This window comes from Hevea brasiliensis, chromosome 5, assembly GCF_030052815.1.
Source record: "Hevea brasiliensis isolate MT/VB/25A 57/8 chromosome 5, ASM3005281v1, whole genome shotgun sequence".
Classification (NCBI taxonomy): domain Eukaryota; kingdom Viridiplantae; phylum Streptophyta; class Magnoliopsida; order Malpighiales; family Euphorbiaceae; genus Hevea; species Hevea brasiliensis.
The window spans coordinates 102,092,562-102,108,628 of NC_079497.1; the positions used below are offsets into that span (position 1 = coordinate 102,092,562).

The window sequence follows — 16,067 nt, forward strand, 5'->3', positions numbered from 1 at the left end:
GCATGCATAGGAAACTGATTTTGCAACTAGAATTGAAACTGATGTACCTGTAGGTGACCCTTCTACTCATGATGATCATGTTTTTTATCATGGTAATATTGAGTGTGGAGGTACTAGGCTTGGTGACTCTACTGCTTTCGTAGAGCATGAAAAGGAAGAAATTTTAGAATTTGCAGTTGAGCCTACTGTTGAGCATAACAGTGAACAAATTTCAGAACCTGTAGTTGAGCCTACTGTTGAACTTGAGAGTGAACAAATTGTAGAACCTGTAGTTGAGTCTACACAGAAGAAGGAAGATTCTCTAAATGATCAGCAGGAGAGTGCTCCACCTAAACCTTCTGCAGCTGAAGCTTCTCAGGCTAATAAGAGCAAGAAAAGAGTTAAGTCTACAGTGTCTAATCCATATCAGACTCTGGCTGCTGCTCTTCAAAGCCCATCTGATGAGGATGAATCACAGGAGCATGATTCTTTGGCTGACCAAGTTTCTCAGCCTCCTGCTTCCAAACCGTCTAAGAAGAAGATGGTGCCTTCCAAAGCTATTCGAAGGAGCAAAAGACTTAATGTTTAGAAAATGATCTTTTTTTTTTTTTTGTTTACTAATATGTTTACTACTGTTGTTGAATGGTTTTTCTATTTGCTACTGTGTACCTTACTGCTTTTCAGTTTGTGCTTATTTGATTCTTTTTGGATTAATCTCTACTGTTTCCTTTTTGGATGATGACAAAAAGGGGGAGAATGGATGTGTGCTTTTGTTTTGGAGAATGGATGTGTGTTTATATTTTGAAATATTTTGAAAATGGATGTATGCTTATGTTTTAGAAGTGTGTATGCAAACTATTGTGGCTTATGTGTGCAAACCATTAAGTTTAACATTTTGCATATTGAAATTGTGGATATCTTATGAATATTTTTTATAGCATAAATTCAGGGAGAGTTTTGTATAGCTATTAATACTTTTGCTTTTTAAACTTGTGTGCATACATTTATTGGGAGTAATTTCCGCATACTAATATGCTTGGTTATATATAAATTTATGCACACTTTTATTTATTTTTTATTGATGATTCAATTGAGTTTTGTCATCATCAAAAAGGGGGAGATTGTTGACCCCGTGTAGTTCAAAATGAGCATTAATTTTGATGATAATAAAACTCAAATAGAATCTATCTAACTCAATTTTAAGTGATGTGTAGATTCTTTCTCTTACTCATGAAGAATCTTTGAGGTTGCATTTAAAGAGGAAGAGTACTCAAAGGCACCTCAAGATGAATCCAAGTTGAGAAAGAACAAGATTATGAAAGCTAAGACTCGAAGTAAAGGTATGAAAGTTATAGAGTTAGGAATTGAGTCTTAGGACTTGTGTAAAAAGAATAGATGAAAATTTTAGTCAAATGGAGCTCAAAATTAAATTTTTTCTTTTAATTATTTTATAAAATTTTCTTTCATCATGACCTTAGACATTGCTATTGGAATATATATTTTTTTAAGGTCTAAATTAGATTTTTAAATATTACAATTTGAAACAGGCATCTAGTAAATTAGTTTGCTAACTTGTTTGATAAAATATTAGTTTGCTGCCAAAAATTTTATTAGTTTGCTAAATAATCAGAGTAGCTCAATTTCGTATAAAAAGATAAAATAACGACTATTTTGCCTAGAACAGAGTGTATAACATTCCAAAAAGGTTTCAAACAGTTTAAAATGATTTGGGACTATAAATACACATTCTTTACTTCATCTTATACTTGATGAAAGCTTACAATTGCACTCCAATCTTGATTTTTCATTTATTGCTTTCATTCAAGAGCTTTAAAGTGTTTGAGCTACCATTGGCAAATCAACCCATCTCTTCTTTATAGTTTGATTTGTATTGAGTGAGAGTGAGTGTTAAAACATTAAATTGCATTTAAGAGAGGTTGTACAAGCACCTATTGAAGCTTGAGAGTGTGAGTGCTTGAGAGAGCACTTGTCTAAGGGTTCAGGCTACCTTGGTAAAAGCTTGGTATTGAAAAAGCTGTAAAGGGCTTTTGGTTTCTTGCCTTTAAAAGAGCAAATAGTGGAGAGAAGACTCAAAGAGGGTTCTTTGAGAGAGTGGATGTAGGCTAGTTAAGTCGAACCACTATAAAAATCATTGTATTTGATTTCTTTAACCTTAATCTTTTTACTTTTGTGTAATTTAAATTCCATGCATGTTATGTCAAAAATTGCTATAAATATTGATTGAGGTTTGAATAACAATTTAGGGACATATTCTTGAAACATAGATCACTTTCACTATATATATAAGAGCACCTAGTTGAATAAAGCCACAATTTTTCATTAGGCTATAAGTAAGGGCCGAAAAATTGTTTAAGTCCAATTTACTTCCCTCTTGAACTATTTTGGGATAACAATATAAAAAAAAAAAAAAATAAATTGTTATATAAAAAAATCCCTAGGTATTTTAATTATGAAAAATTATATAAAAAAATCCCAAAGTATTTTAATTACGAAAAAAATTTTGGCCATAAATTATATAAAAATAATATTATATAAAAATTTTTACAATATATTTATAACAATTGAGTTTAATTATAATGAAATTAATTTTTATATAAAAATTTTATTTCACATAAAATATTTAAAAATATATATATCTTTGTAGATCAATTTATAAAATAATATATCATTAATATTTGAATTATCAGACACTTTAATTGATTATAATCACCAACTAATCATTAATCTTCAATAACTGATCATTAATAATTAATGCACTTACTAAAATAAATAAGTTTTACCTTTAATTCAATGACACTAAAGTCATATTAAGGACTATAAATTCTCAAATTCAAACCTTAAATTAGAGTAAATTACGTAAGAAGAAAAAAAAAAAAAGTAAACAGGTTTTATTACACTTCTCGTATTCAATTAAGACAAATTATGAAAAAGAAAAAAATTTTGTTTCTTCTATGTATTTTCCTAAATTTGATTTAGCATTACATGTGATCTACCATTCAACAAGATTATTCCTCTAGGAACCCGTGATAGGTGCAAGTTGCATGCAGGTTCCGCAATCATCGGTTGTCACGACAAATGGAGACTTTTCAGTACGGAATTTATGTCATTTTATTATTATTATTATTTAGAGAATTTTAGGGAGACTCAACCTACATCTATAAACTAAATCAATTAAATTAAATTGCTCCACATCATATTATATATATTTATATATAATTATATAAACATGAAAAATAAATAAAAATTAAATCATATATTTAATTATAACTATATTATCATAAAATGATTTCAATAATTTAGTTTATAAATAACATATTAAACTTAGAGAGTATTTTATTTGACTTGTAAATCAATTAAATCTATATATAAGTAAAAAATTATAAATAAATTAATATTTAATTTGATTTATAAATTAAAAACTTACTTAAAAATTGTATATGATACTTATAACTTACCTACTTATTTTAAAATTATATTTTAAGTAAATAGAAAAATACATTATCATAATAATTTTTTAAAATATCAATATTATCCTCATTTTAATATTCACAACATTCAATGATATATCCTTTTTGGTTATTTTGATAAATTAAGATACTTTTAATTATCTTTTAACTAAACACTTAAATAATTTAAAAGTTAATTTTAAGTAATTTTATTAAATAATTAATTATTTATTTTTAAATTAACTTATAAGTTAAAAAATATATTTTAAATAAAAAATTAAAAGGAAGTGATCAAATCAAACACAATCTCTACTTAAAAATTGCTTATTATTGTTACAAATACTTGCTATGATTTAACAATTTTTTTTTGGAATTAAGTACAAAAATCAAAACAAAATTAAAATTATCTAATTTAATAGCAATATATAGATTAAAATAAGACCAAATTGATAACACTAAATTTCAAGGCTGCTAAAAGTCGAATCTTATAGAAATATTATAATATATGCCTAGTTTCCGAGTATAAATAATTATTCACATAATTTCAGAGAACAAATAATTATAACATTGATAAGGATTTTAATAGGCAAAATTAACCAAACCCACAATTGAGGTCAAGATGTGGTGTATAAGGTGGCTAATGGTTTAGAAATAGAAGCTAGTGAAGCTAAGACTTTTCCAAGTTGCACATGCGGATAAGAAGGTCCCAAAAGACAAGAATTGTTAGATAACAAATTGCTGGCTAATGGACACATCTGTGGAAAATTTTTGCTATTGATTTAGCAGTTTCTAAGGACTGATTGAGCAGCCAATGGAAATGTAGAGCTCATTTTCTCTATAAATAGGTAGGAGCAGGTACTGGAGTAGGCAAACACATTTGGAGTCCCTTAATTCCCTTAATTTTATTCTCTATAGTTTCTTTAAGGATGGCAAGTTCCTATGTAATTGGCAAATGCTCTTCCACACTCTCCTTAACACTACTCATTGGTTTGCTACTGGCTAGCCTTGATACAACAGGTACGGTTGCAGCTCTTTCTGATTATTTTATTTTATTTTAAGAGGCCAATATGTCAATTCTACATCGTTAGATTAATCTGTATTTTTTTAATTGCACTCATCTAATACTTTTATTATTATTTAATAGATGGACATATATAAACTTGAGATTTAATATTTTCTGCGAGTAAAGAGATTAATCAAATTATGCCTGATTTGTAGTAAAATTTTACTTTAACCCTAAAAATTTGCACGCACTATTACAATCCATGTTATTCCTGTTTATAAATTATGACTAATGTATTGGTTGCTAACACTTGATGCAGGTGCTCAAATAGGCGTTTGCTATGGAATGCTTGGCAATGACCTGCCACCGCCCAGGGAAGTTATAGGTCTCTACAATCAAAATAACATTCGCAGAATGAGACTCTACGACCCAAACCCAAATGCCCTGCAAGCCCTTAGAGGCTCCAACATCGAGCTCATGCTTGGAGTTCCAAATACTGACCTTCAAAAGATTGCTACCAATCAAGCTGAAGCAAATACATGGGTGCAAAATAATGTAAAAAGCTTTGGTGATGTTAGATTTCGTTATATTGCAGTTGGAAATGAGGTCATGCCCTCAGATTCATTTGCACAATTTCTAGTCCCTGCCATGATAAATATTCGCAGTGCACTCTCTTCTGCTGGTCTTGGGAATATTAAAGTTTCTAGTGCTATTGATACCAGGAGCCTTGGAGAGTCCTTCCCTCCCTCTAAAGGCTCTTTCAAGCAGGAATATCGACCAATTCTTGATCCTCTCATCAAATTTCTAGTGGATAACCAATCCCCATTGCTTCTCAACTTGTATCCATACTTCAGTTATAAAGGCAATTCAGGACAAATTCGTCTTGATTATGCTCTTTTCACAGCTTCATCACCAGTTGTCTCTGATCCACCATATAGTTATCAAAACCTTTTTGATGCGATGCTTGATGCTGTATATGCTGCCTTGGAGAAAGCTAGTGGAGGTTCTTTGAAGATTGTGGTATCAGAAAGCGGTTGGCCAACTGCCGGAGATGTTGGAACATCAGTTGAAAATGCAAGAACTTACAATAACAACTTGATTCAACATGTGAAAAAAGGGACTCCAAAGAAATCTGGAAATCCCATAGAAACTTATATTTTTGCCATGTTTGATGAGGGTAACAAAAGCCCAGAGCTGGAGAAACATTGGGGACTCTTTTCTCCAAACAAACAGCCTAAATACCCAGTCAATTTCAATTAAAAGAGTGCCTATAGTTATGTTGCACTTAATTATAAGAGAAATTCTATATATGCATTGCTAAATAAGCGCATGTATTTCCCCCCTTGAAAGATGAGGGAAAGATCTATATTTATACCTAATTAATAAAGCTTCACACACATGGGATATTCATATGTGTGGTTAAGAAGTGTCAATGAAGTTCTACATTTCTCCTTGTTTTAGTAAGATATACTTGTAATGTTTAAATAACCGCTAAAATAAACTGATCAATAGGATTAATTTAATAAACAAGAATGAAAATTTTTCGTTTCTATTATCTAAAATTCATTCGATTCTATCACATATCATTTTAGAATTATTAAAACTTGAACGTACTAAATCAATGTAGGAACGTAAACACTTAAAATTATTGGAAAACAATGAAGTGAGCAGATTGAGTCCAAAATCAAGCAGATCAATAGAGCTATACAGTTCAAACATTACTTTAGCTAGCTAATTCTCAAATTTATTTAGTTTGCTATTTTTACAGTAACTGTTTTAGGTAGCTAGTTCTTGTTGGTGGGGCAATTACAAAAGTCAACATCAATTGTTTTCCTGCTTATTTTCTTTCTTCTTTTCTCAGTTGTAAATCTGACAAAATAGTAGCTATAGTTTTTTTTTTTTTTTTTTTTTTTTTTTTTTTTTTTTCGATAAGCAATATATTTTCTTAATATATATGAAAAATTTAGAACGGGAAGTGGGGCTAAAACCCGATTATCTGACCTTCCCAGTATGTTCAACCTAGAATAACACATGCTACGAGAAAAAGCCTAGAGCAAGACAAAATACAAGCCTAGAAACTGAATTAATCTACCTAAGCAATCAATAGCAACAAAACAAGCATAACATAACAGTTTTTTGAAACAACTTAAAAGCCAGCCATCTAAATCAAGTAGGAAGACCCACTTTATACAAATAAATCTCAACAAACAAAGTACAGAACTTAGAAGAAAGCAATGAAGTCCTCCTTATGCCAAACACCTTGCTTTGCTAGTACATCAGCTACTGAGTTTGATTCCCTTGGAGAAAAGTGATGTTGCCATGGATTCCTGGGTACTCAATTGATGCCTAATGGCTGACTCTTGGGTGACCTGAAAATAAGAAGAAAGGTGAGGATTGGTGACTGTCATGCAGTCACTCCATTGCTCAAGTCAGTAATGGATTCTATTGAAGACCGCAAAAAGTATATTGCTCCATTCAATTTTTAAAATGTACTTTATGCTGAGCTTCATATCTATTTATATAGGAATTAGGATGGTAATTATTCGAAATCTCGACTGGATCTTCGTTATTTCCTTGTTTAGGTTACAACGGAACATATATAATTATTATGCTTAATCTCAGGTGTGATCTACCGCATGATTTCCGGTTGTTTCGATCCCCACAGGTGCCAATCTCCTTATTATAGACATCTATCCAATCTCGAAAAAGAGACCCCTTTCATGACAGATCGCTCAAGTGATGTTTCCAACTCTATTGCTTGCTCTTTTTCTAAAAATCTTATGATAAATTTTGATAATTAAAAAAAATATAAAAGAGGAAAAACTAAAAATAAAGGATATTATAAATTTTATTAAGGATATAAAATAATAAGAAACTATTAGATGTACCGAATACACATACATCATCTCTCACAACCATGTGGGACTTACTCTATTTATTATAAGGAGGGCTCGCTTTTCTGTGAGAGAGATAACACAATTTTTTGTGCTCTTAGTGTATCTAATAATTAGTTAAACTAATAATATAGTAACTGAGATAGTGTTGAATATTTCAGTGAGTGTAGAAAATAATAAAATAGGGAAATTTAGAGAGTTTAAAGAGAGTGTAGAAAATAATTGTCTATAGAAATTAAGAAAGTATTGAGAATTAAAGAGAATATATAAAGTAATCGTGTAGAGAATTTGAGATTTTTATAAATAAATTAGGAGTGGAATGAGATACTTATTAAGTTCTTTTTTAATTAAACTACCAGTTTGATTTGGTTCGAAACCATCGGTTTAATCGGTTTGGAATCACTAGTTCATGGTTCTTAAAAAATATGAACCTGAACCAAACCGCAAAAGGGCAGCTTCGGTCTAGTTCGAAGTTGGTTCTAGTCTCGACTGTTTCAGTTTAGTTTTGACCAAGCTCGTTCTGGTTCACTTCTAGTTCGAAACCGAACCATGGCCACCCTTCCATCATGGATTGAGTCATCTCTCATATGATAGATGAGCTGTTTTGCAACCTCATCTTTTGTTTCCTTTCAATAAAACTCAATCTCCATGTTCTACCTGTCTCTCAAAGCTAAACAAATAAGATTATCGTCTGAAAATGCATCTAACACTATTTCCCAATTTGAACTTGTTCACATAAATGTTTGGGGTCCTATTTTCAGAAAAATATAAATGGAAATCATTACTTTTTTTACAATTGTTATCATGATTTTAGCTACATTTTGTTAAAATTTTATTTATACTCTGTTTTGTGGAAATGGAAAATATTTTGTGGAAAAACATTTTTTGTATCTTTTAGCGTTTGAGCATTTAATAAATAGGTTAATCTAATCAAGGAAAAATTAAATTATTTTTAAAGAAAATGGCTTCATTTTTTAAACTTTGTCAATTACATTAAAATATGAAAAATATTTATATATACATAATATAAATACATTCCATTAGTTTGACATTTTAAATAAAAATAAAAAATATTTTCAAAAACAATATTTTCTTACAAAATAATTTCCATGAAATATGTTTTCTATATTCAAGTTATTTTTCTCAAAATGAACAGAATTTTAAACTATGAAAATTGAAAATTGTGTAAGGCTCTTCGCTACTGCACTGATAACGAACCATAAATAAATGTGATTTAGGCAAGAGCAAATGAACAATATGTCATGATCCCCGTGGACAGAGACTTGTGAGCATTAATTTGGTGTCAATATTAATTTTTTTAAACAATTATTATTTTGTTATGAATGATTTCATTACAGTGATATTAAATCTGCCTCTTTAATTCTTGTCAAAAACATTTACAAGCAAACTATCTTCTTATATTTTTATTAATGTCAACAAGAAAGAATGTTATCTCCTGTGAAGGCTGTTGGCGTGGAGCTGGAATTAACCCAGATGTGATTGCTAGGTGGCTCGCGTGTGAATGCTCTTGTGCTCCTTTTCTGGGATTGTGTTGTTCTCATGTGCCTTTACCCAGTATTCTTTTTGTTTGTTGGACTCTTTGTTTTGCTTCTCTTTGGGCTATTAGTTTTGTTTATTTTGGTTGTTTCTTCTCTCTAGATGTACCTTACTCAGTGTTTCTTTTATTGATGGTTTTTTTCCCATTTCTCATTAATAAAATCATATATGCATTTAAAAAAATTTATTAATGAGGTAGTTTTTTTTTAAAGTTAATTAGCATATTCTTCACTTTAAATTGACAATGATGCATAAAATTAAAAAGATTAAATAACATAAGACAACAATTAAAAAAAAATCTATTTGGTTGTGATTTATATTTTTTAATTGAATACATACATACATATATATATATATATATATATATATAAACACTAAAAGAATGAATTAGTTGTGATTTATTCTTATTAATTGGGTCTACATATCGTTAGCGCTTGCACATGCTTTTTGTATATCAGCTGGTAGTGGGCGAATTATTTGTGGAAAATTCTTCCTCTTTTATTGCAATTTCTAGAGTGATTGACTTGCAAAAGAAAGTATAATACTTTTTTAGTCTTCCTTACACCCCAGCGTATGCGCTAAGCCAATAATAAATGACATATTAATTAAAATCATGTTAGGTCCTTTAGATATATGCATGTTCATGGTTTTTAATTGGTTAGGTGTATGAACACTCTAGTGTGAGTAGGAATTTTTCAAGGTCCATATACGTATAAGAAGGTCCCAAAAGACATGAAGTTAGATTGCAATTACTAGCTGATGGGCACATTTGTGGAAAATTTTTGCTATTGTTTTGCAGTTTCAAAGGACCAGCCAATGGAAATATGGTCCCTTCTCCATAAATGGCTAATGGAAACAGTTGTGGAAAATTTTTGCAATTGAATTGCAGTTCCTATGGAGTGATTGACCTGCCAAAGGAAATACAGAGCTCCTTTTCTATATAAATAGGTAGGAGTAGGCAATGCATTTGCAGTCCCTTCAGTTTATTCTCTATAGCTTCTCTACAGATGGCAAGTTCCTATTTAATTGGCAAATGCTCTTCCAAACTCTCCATAACTCTATTTGTTGGATTGCTGTTGGCTAGCATTGATGCAACAGGTATAACCCAGTTACAGCTCTTTTTATATTTATTTTTATTTTTAGTTTAAGAGGCCAATAAGCCAATCCTATATAATTAGGTTAACCTATCCTCTAATCACACTCCATCTAATAATTTTATCAATATTTAATAGATAGATACAAATGAACACGAGATCTCACATTTTTATAAGTAAACAGATCAATCAAATTATGCTTAATTCGCTGTAGAATCTTACTTTAAACGCTAATTATTCGCATGAATTATGACAATCCAAGTTATGCCTATTTATAAATTATGACTAATGTATTAGTTGTTAACTCTTGATGAAGGTGCTCAGATAGGTGTTTGCTATGGAATGAATGGCAATGACCTGCCACCAGCAGAAGAAGTTATAGATCTCTACAATCAGAATAACATTCGCAGAATGAGACTCTACGATCCAAACCCAAATGCTCTGCAAGCCCTTAGAGGCTCCAACATCGAGCTCATACTTGGAGTTCCAAATGATGGTGACCTTCTTCAAAAGATTGCTACTAATCAAGCTGAGGCAGATACATGGGTGCAAAATAATGTACAGAACTTTGGGGATGTTAGATTTCGTTACATTGCAGTTGGAAATGAGGTCATGCCCTCTGATTCATTTGCACAATTTCTAGTCCCTGCCATGATAAATATTCGCAGTGCACTCTCTTCTGCTGGTCTTGGAAATATTAAAGTTTCAAGTGCTATTGATACCAGGAGCCTTGGAGAGTCCTTCCCTCCCTCTAAAGGCTCTTTCAAGCAGGAATATCGACCAATTCTTGATCCTCTCATCAAATTTCTAGTGGATAACCAATCCCCATTGCTCCTCAACTTGTATCCATACTTCAGTTATAAAGATAGTTCAGGAAATATTAGTCTTGATTATGCTCTTTTCAAGCCTTCATCAACAGTTGTCTCTGATCCGCCATATAGTTATCAAAACCTTTTCGATGCGATGCTTGATGCTGTATATGCTGCCTTGGAGAAGGCTGGTGGAGATTCTTTGGAGATTGTGGTATCAGAAAGTGGTTGGCCGACTGCCGGAGATTTTGGGACATCAGTTGAAAATGCAGGAACTTACAATAACAACTTGATTCAACATGTTAAAGAAGGGACTCCAAAGAAGCCTGGAAATCCCATAGAAACTTATATTTTTGCCATGTTTGATGAGGGTAACAAAAGCCCAGAGTTGGAGAAACACTGGGGACTTTTTTCTCCAAACAAAGAGCATAAATACCGTGTCAATTTCAATTGAAAGGGTGCCAGAAATCAAGAAGCACTTAAGGGAATTTCTAATCATTACTAAATAAGAGCATGTATTTCGATCCCTCTTAGATGAGGGAAGGATATATATGCGTACCAAATTAATAAAGGTTCATAAGGCATATGTTGGATACTCAAGCGTGCTTCCATAGCCTTGATTGTTTCTATTGTATTTGTCGTCTTTCATAAGACAAATGTGTGGTTGGGTGTTTCAGGGAAGCCTATCAGCTGGGTTTAGCTAAGCAATGACCATGCTAAATTTTTTTCTGGATTCATTTCATTATTAAAATTTTGGCTTATTAAAAAAAAGTGTTAGTGAAGTTCTATAATTTGTCCATGTTTTTAGTAACTCGTAAAGTTTAATGTTTAGATAACAAAACGCGAAAATAAACTGATACGTAGGGTTAATTTAATTAATAAGAATATAAATTTTCTTTTTTATAACTTAAAATTCGATTCTATTATATAATACTAGAATGTTACCCATGTGATGCAGTGGGATTATCATACAACATATATGATTATCTTTAAAAGTAATAATAGTAGGAGACACAAATTAAAATTTCTTACAAAAATAGTTTTACAATATCAATGATCATTCAGTTTAGTAGCATTCTGATATATAGTATTTTTATAGAGTTAATTGTATTAATTTACGTAAATATTTAGTCTTTTAATTAATTTTAATTATATTTTTATAGTTTATTTAGTTAAAAGTTAATTTCTTTCTTTTTAATTGATATTTGTTCTTTTTAGAAAAAATTATAAAGATTTGTGAAAGTTGGAGAGAAGTTGAAAATTTGGTAGAAAATCTCACCCTCAGCCATGAGCCATGAGATTGACATGATCAGCTGTGAGATTGAAAAAACAAGCATGGCCTCCTGTGGAATAAGTGTAGGGCACATGACTAGCCATAAGAATGCATCCTACGAGCATGGCTGGCCATGCGCCCTACACTTATCTCACAATAGGTCATGCTTATTTTTTCAATTCCACAGCTGACCGTGTGAATCTCATTATTAAGGATGAGATTTTCTGCTAAATTTTCAACTTCTCTTCAACTTTCATTAATCTTTATATTTTTTCCTAAAAAAAATTAAATATCAATTAAAAAGAGATAAATTAACTTTTAGCTAAATAAACTATAAAAATATAATTAAAATTAATTAAAAGACTAAATATTTATATAAATTAATACAACTAACTCTATAGAAATACTATATATTATTTGCAATTGAAAATTAGCTTTGTTCTTTCTTTGGCTTCTTCTTATATGAGTGGCATGAAGTAAAATTAGCATATATTAATTAAAAAAATTATAAATTTGAAACTTTTCTAAGGGATACTCCAATTGTGCTTTCTTGATAGTTGATTCGATTTAACTCAAAGTTAATGTTTCAGCATCTTCTTGATGTGAAATCACATTGTTTAAGAAGAACCTAAGTTTGGTATTCCAATTAATACATTATTTTCTTCAGCATCCATCAAATCAAGTTTTTTTTTTTTTAATATTTACCTTTGACTTTTTTAAAAGCGGGCTTTGCATAAAAATTGAACTTTGAGATGTCAATATCAACAAGTTAAATTCTAAATCATTAAGAGACTTTAAAGTAGACATTCAACTCCATTATAAAGTTAAAGATGATTTAATATCAAAAGCAATAATATTAATCTATAGAACATGTGAGCATAATTAATTTAGAAATATAATTTATATATTTAAGTAAAACAATACATACAGTACAGCTTCAAGAAATGTACGGCTGGGGACCTGAAACAAAAAACATATTTTTTAATTATAATCAATAATTACATTTAAAATCAAATTAAAAACAAAATTACATCAACAATTATGTTTTTGAAAAATTGTTAAAAGTACTCTATCAATTCATTAAATATATAAATTATCGACAATCATATATAATTTTCGGAATTTTATCTTTATATTTTTCAAATATTTTATTAAAAAATATAATCTTACCATTAATAATTAAAGCATAATAATAATAATAATAATAATAATAATAATCAATAAAATTCAAATAATTTTTTTTAAAGTTACAATTAACTATCACATTTAATATTAATCAATTATTAAATTATAAATAATTATATTTAACTAATTCGGGAAAAATATTTAAATAATATATTTTTTATAATATTACTAAAAACACTAAATTAATTCTTTAAAAAACACCGCGTCTGAAAACGCGTACAAAAGCCAACAAAGAGAAATTCAAAGGAAGCAATGACCCGTTGAAAATTGATGCACAAATTTGTAATTGTAAAGCACTGACAAGGATAGGGAGTGTAAGGATAGAGTATTTATAAAAATTATAATTTAAATTTGATTAATATTTTTAAAATTTAATTTTATTTTAAATTTAATTAAAATTTATTTTTAATTATTTAGATGCATCTCATAAATTCACTGATTCATTTAATTTTATATATTTTAATTAATAATTTATATAAAAAATATTTTTATTAATAATTTATATTTTAAAAATTTAATAATTTTATAAATATTTTAATTTATTTTAAATAAAATAAAATATATAAAAATTTATAAATATTATTATAAAAAAATATATATTTTATATTAAATTAAATATTTATATAAACGGGTTCGAGCAACGGATATCTAATATGTAAAATTTAAATTCTATCTGAATCCGTCATTGACATTAAATTTTAAACTTGAACCCATTTCAAATCTAATTATTGACTATCTAAATTAATAATTTAAACTCATTTCAAATCTGATTATATACTATCTAAATTAGTCTTATTAAAATTTGATCAGATTAAATATTAACAAAAATTTAATTCATTGCCATTCTTAAATAAGAAAGATAAAACATAGAGCAAAAAGCTTAAAAAAAATCCACCTAGAAACACTAAAAGCAATGTAAAAGACAATAGTAAGGAAATGAAAGAACAGGCAAAGACAAAAACAAAAATACAACTCTAAGAACCCAAAGGCCCTCAAAAGGAAGCAATGACCTGTTGAAAAATTATGTACAAGTTTGTAATTGCAAAGTAAAGTAGAAAGCTTAGCACAAAGACGCAAAAAATCCTGAAAGCAGTGAAAAAATTGAAGAAAAGAAATGGATAAATTTATAAATCAATTGTAAATGAACTGTTCCTTTTGCTAATGTAAAAGACAATAGTAAGGAAATGGAGAAATTTATAAGTCAATCTGACCACATCAATTACAATTGAACATACATCTTAAAGACCTAAAGTCCCTATAAAACTTAAAAACTTGCAAAGCAGTGCAAAAGACTATAAAGACTTTAAATTTAAATTAAAATTAACTATAACTCAAAAAAATACAATTTAAACTCTAATAATTAATAATCAATAAATTGCAAAAAAAAAAAAAAACACATTTTTTAGTTACAATCAATGATAATATTAATTAAATATAAAATTTACTATTTAAACAATAATGTTTTTGTTAAATTATATAATTTAAACTCTAATAATTAATAAACAATAAATTATAAAAAAAAAACATTTTTTAGTTACAATCAATGATAATATTAATTAAATATATAATTTATTGTTTAAACAATAATTTTTTTTGTAAAATTAGTAAAATTATTCTATTAATTCATTAAATTTATAAATCATCATTGATAATGAAATGTAATTTTATGAATCTTAAATTTATATTTTATCAAAATATTCATCATTCACAGAGTAAGAGTACAATTAAAAAAAAAAAACTAAAATAAGACAAACTTTTATAAATAATGGCAATTTTTTTCCCTCTCTTATTACTCGGTTGTGTCAAGACCACCCCTTTAGAACACCATGAATCTGATCCGCTCATTCACACATATAAAATCTCAAGATTCTAGAAGAAACCCTAGGCTTCTACTTGCTCCCTCTGACGCTTTCTGCTGCGGCTCCACAACGCAGTCCCTATTCACTCCTCCATGATTTTAATTTCTCTCATCGCAACTTTACATATAATAATTTCAATTTTTCTAGCTGCAATTTTAAAGATATAAAGAATCACACTCTCTCATGTAATCGCATCACAAAAGGAGGAAAAAATTAAGTCAAATTGAAAGATTCTCAGTAAATCAGGGCTTTTACATGCTATGCAACTCGTATTGGAACTGATCGAGAGATTTTTAACAGATAAGTGTATTTACATGCCTCCCTATTCTTCGATTTTGTTCTTCCTTTTTTTTATTTACTCACATAATCATAAATTTGTGTAGCAAATGTGCTACGTCACTTGAAGGAACTTAGAAGGTGAAAAAGCGTTAAGAATAAAAAGTAGAAGCAAAAAAGAAAAAATAAATTCCTAATCGGTTAAGAATGGGCTATGACTCTAGATTTGAACTAAATTTGCTAACAAAAAGACACAGTCAACTGTGCGCAACCACCATTAGTGTGATTTCAAACATATTGACAAATAAGTGTGTTTACAACCTTTTTCTTTTATTCCATTTTGTGTTCTTTTTAATTTTTTAACATATTTATTAACCTATGCAGCAAGCAATGGGAAACAATGGGAGAAGAACCAAATTGTAACTACTGGCGCTAGGGACCGTTAGGGATCGAGTCAGTTTAAGGTTATAAAAACTCGTAGCAAGCCTAAAGCATGTGAATATACCTTTAACATCTGTACTATCAACACTCGAACATATAACAAACCATTATCATTTAGTCTTTTCATCCACACATAAACATCTTTAACATAAAAGGGGTTCATAATTTGAATCTTAATATACATAGAAAATCACTAAAACGTAACGATTTATCATATACACTTCCAAAAG

The 16,067-nt window shown here is 29.2% G+C and overlaps 2 protein-coding genes across 2 annotated transcripts; both read left to right on the forward strand.

The window, feature by feature from the left end:
• The first annotated feature begins 4,067 nt into the window (after nucleotides 1–4,067).
• Nucleotides 4,068–5,882, forward strand: LOC110665308 (glucan endo-1,3-beta-glucosidase, basic isoform). Its single transcript, XM_021825366.2, has 2 exons — nucleotides 4,068–4,463; nucleotides 4,769–5,882. The coding sequence occupies exons 1-2, from the start codon at nucleotides 4,373–4,375 to the stop codon at nucleotides 5,707–5,709; spliced, it is 1,032 nt and encodes a 343-aa protein (XP_021681058.2). The 5' UTR covers nucleotides 4,068–4,372; the 3' UTR covers nucleotides 5,710–5,882.
• Nucleotides 5,883–9,850: 3,968 nt separating this feature from the next.
• Nucleotides 9,851–11,432, forward strand: LOC110665309 (glucan endo-1,3-beta-glucosidase, basic isoform). Its single transcript, XM_021825367.2, has 2 exons — nucleotides 9,851–9,998; nucleotides 10,311–11,432. Exons 1-2 carry the CDS (start codon nucleotides 9,908–9,910, stop codon nucleotides 11,255–11,257), a joined length of 1,038 nt encoding a protein of 345 aa, XP_021681059.2. The 5' UTR covers nucleotides 9,851–9,907; the 3' UTR covers nucleotides 11,258–11,432.
• Nucleotides 11,433–16,067: the final 4,635 nt, after the last annotated feature.

What these genes read in the sequence shown, in the direction of transcription:
- LOC110665308 (XM_021825366.2), top strand. Translation starts at nt 4,373, where the DNA reads ATGGCAAGTTCCTATGTAATTGGCAAATGCTCTTCCACACTCTCCTTA. An exon ending in GGCTAGCCTTGATACAACAG is followed by an intron (nt 4,464 to 4,768) that starts GTACGGTTGCAG and finishes CACTTGATGCAG; the next exon opens with GTGCTCAAATAGGCGTTTGC.
- LOC110665309 (XM_021825367.2), top strand. Translation starts at nt 9,908, where the DNA reads ATGGCAAGTTCCTATTTAATTGGCAAATGCTCTTCCAAACTCTCCATA. An exon ending in GGCTAGCATTGATGCAACAG is followed by an intron (nt 9,999 to 10,310) that starts GTATAACCCAGT and finishes CTCTTGATGAAG; the next exon opens with GTGCTCAGATAGGTGTTTGC.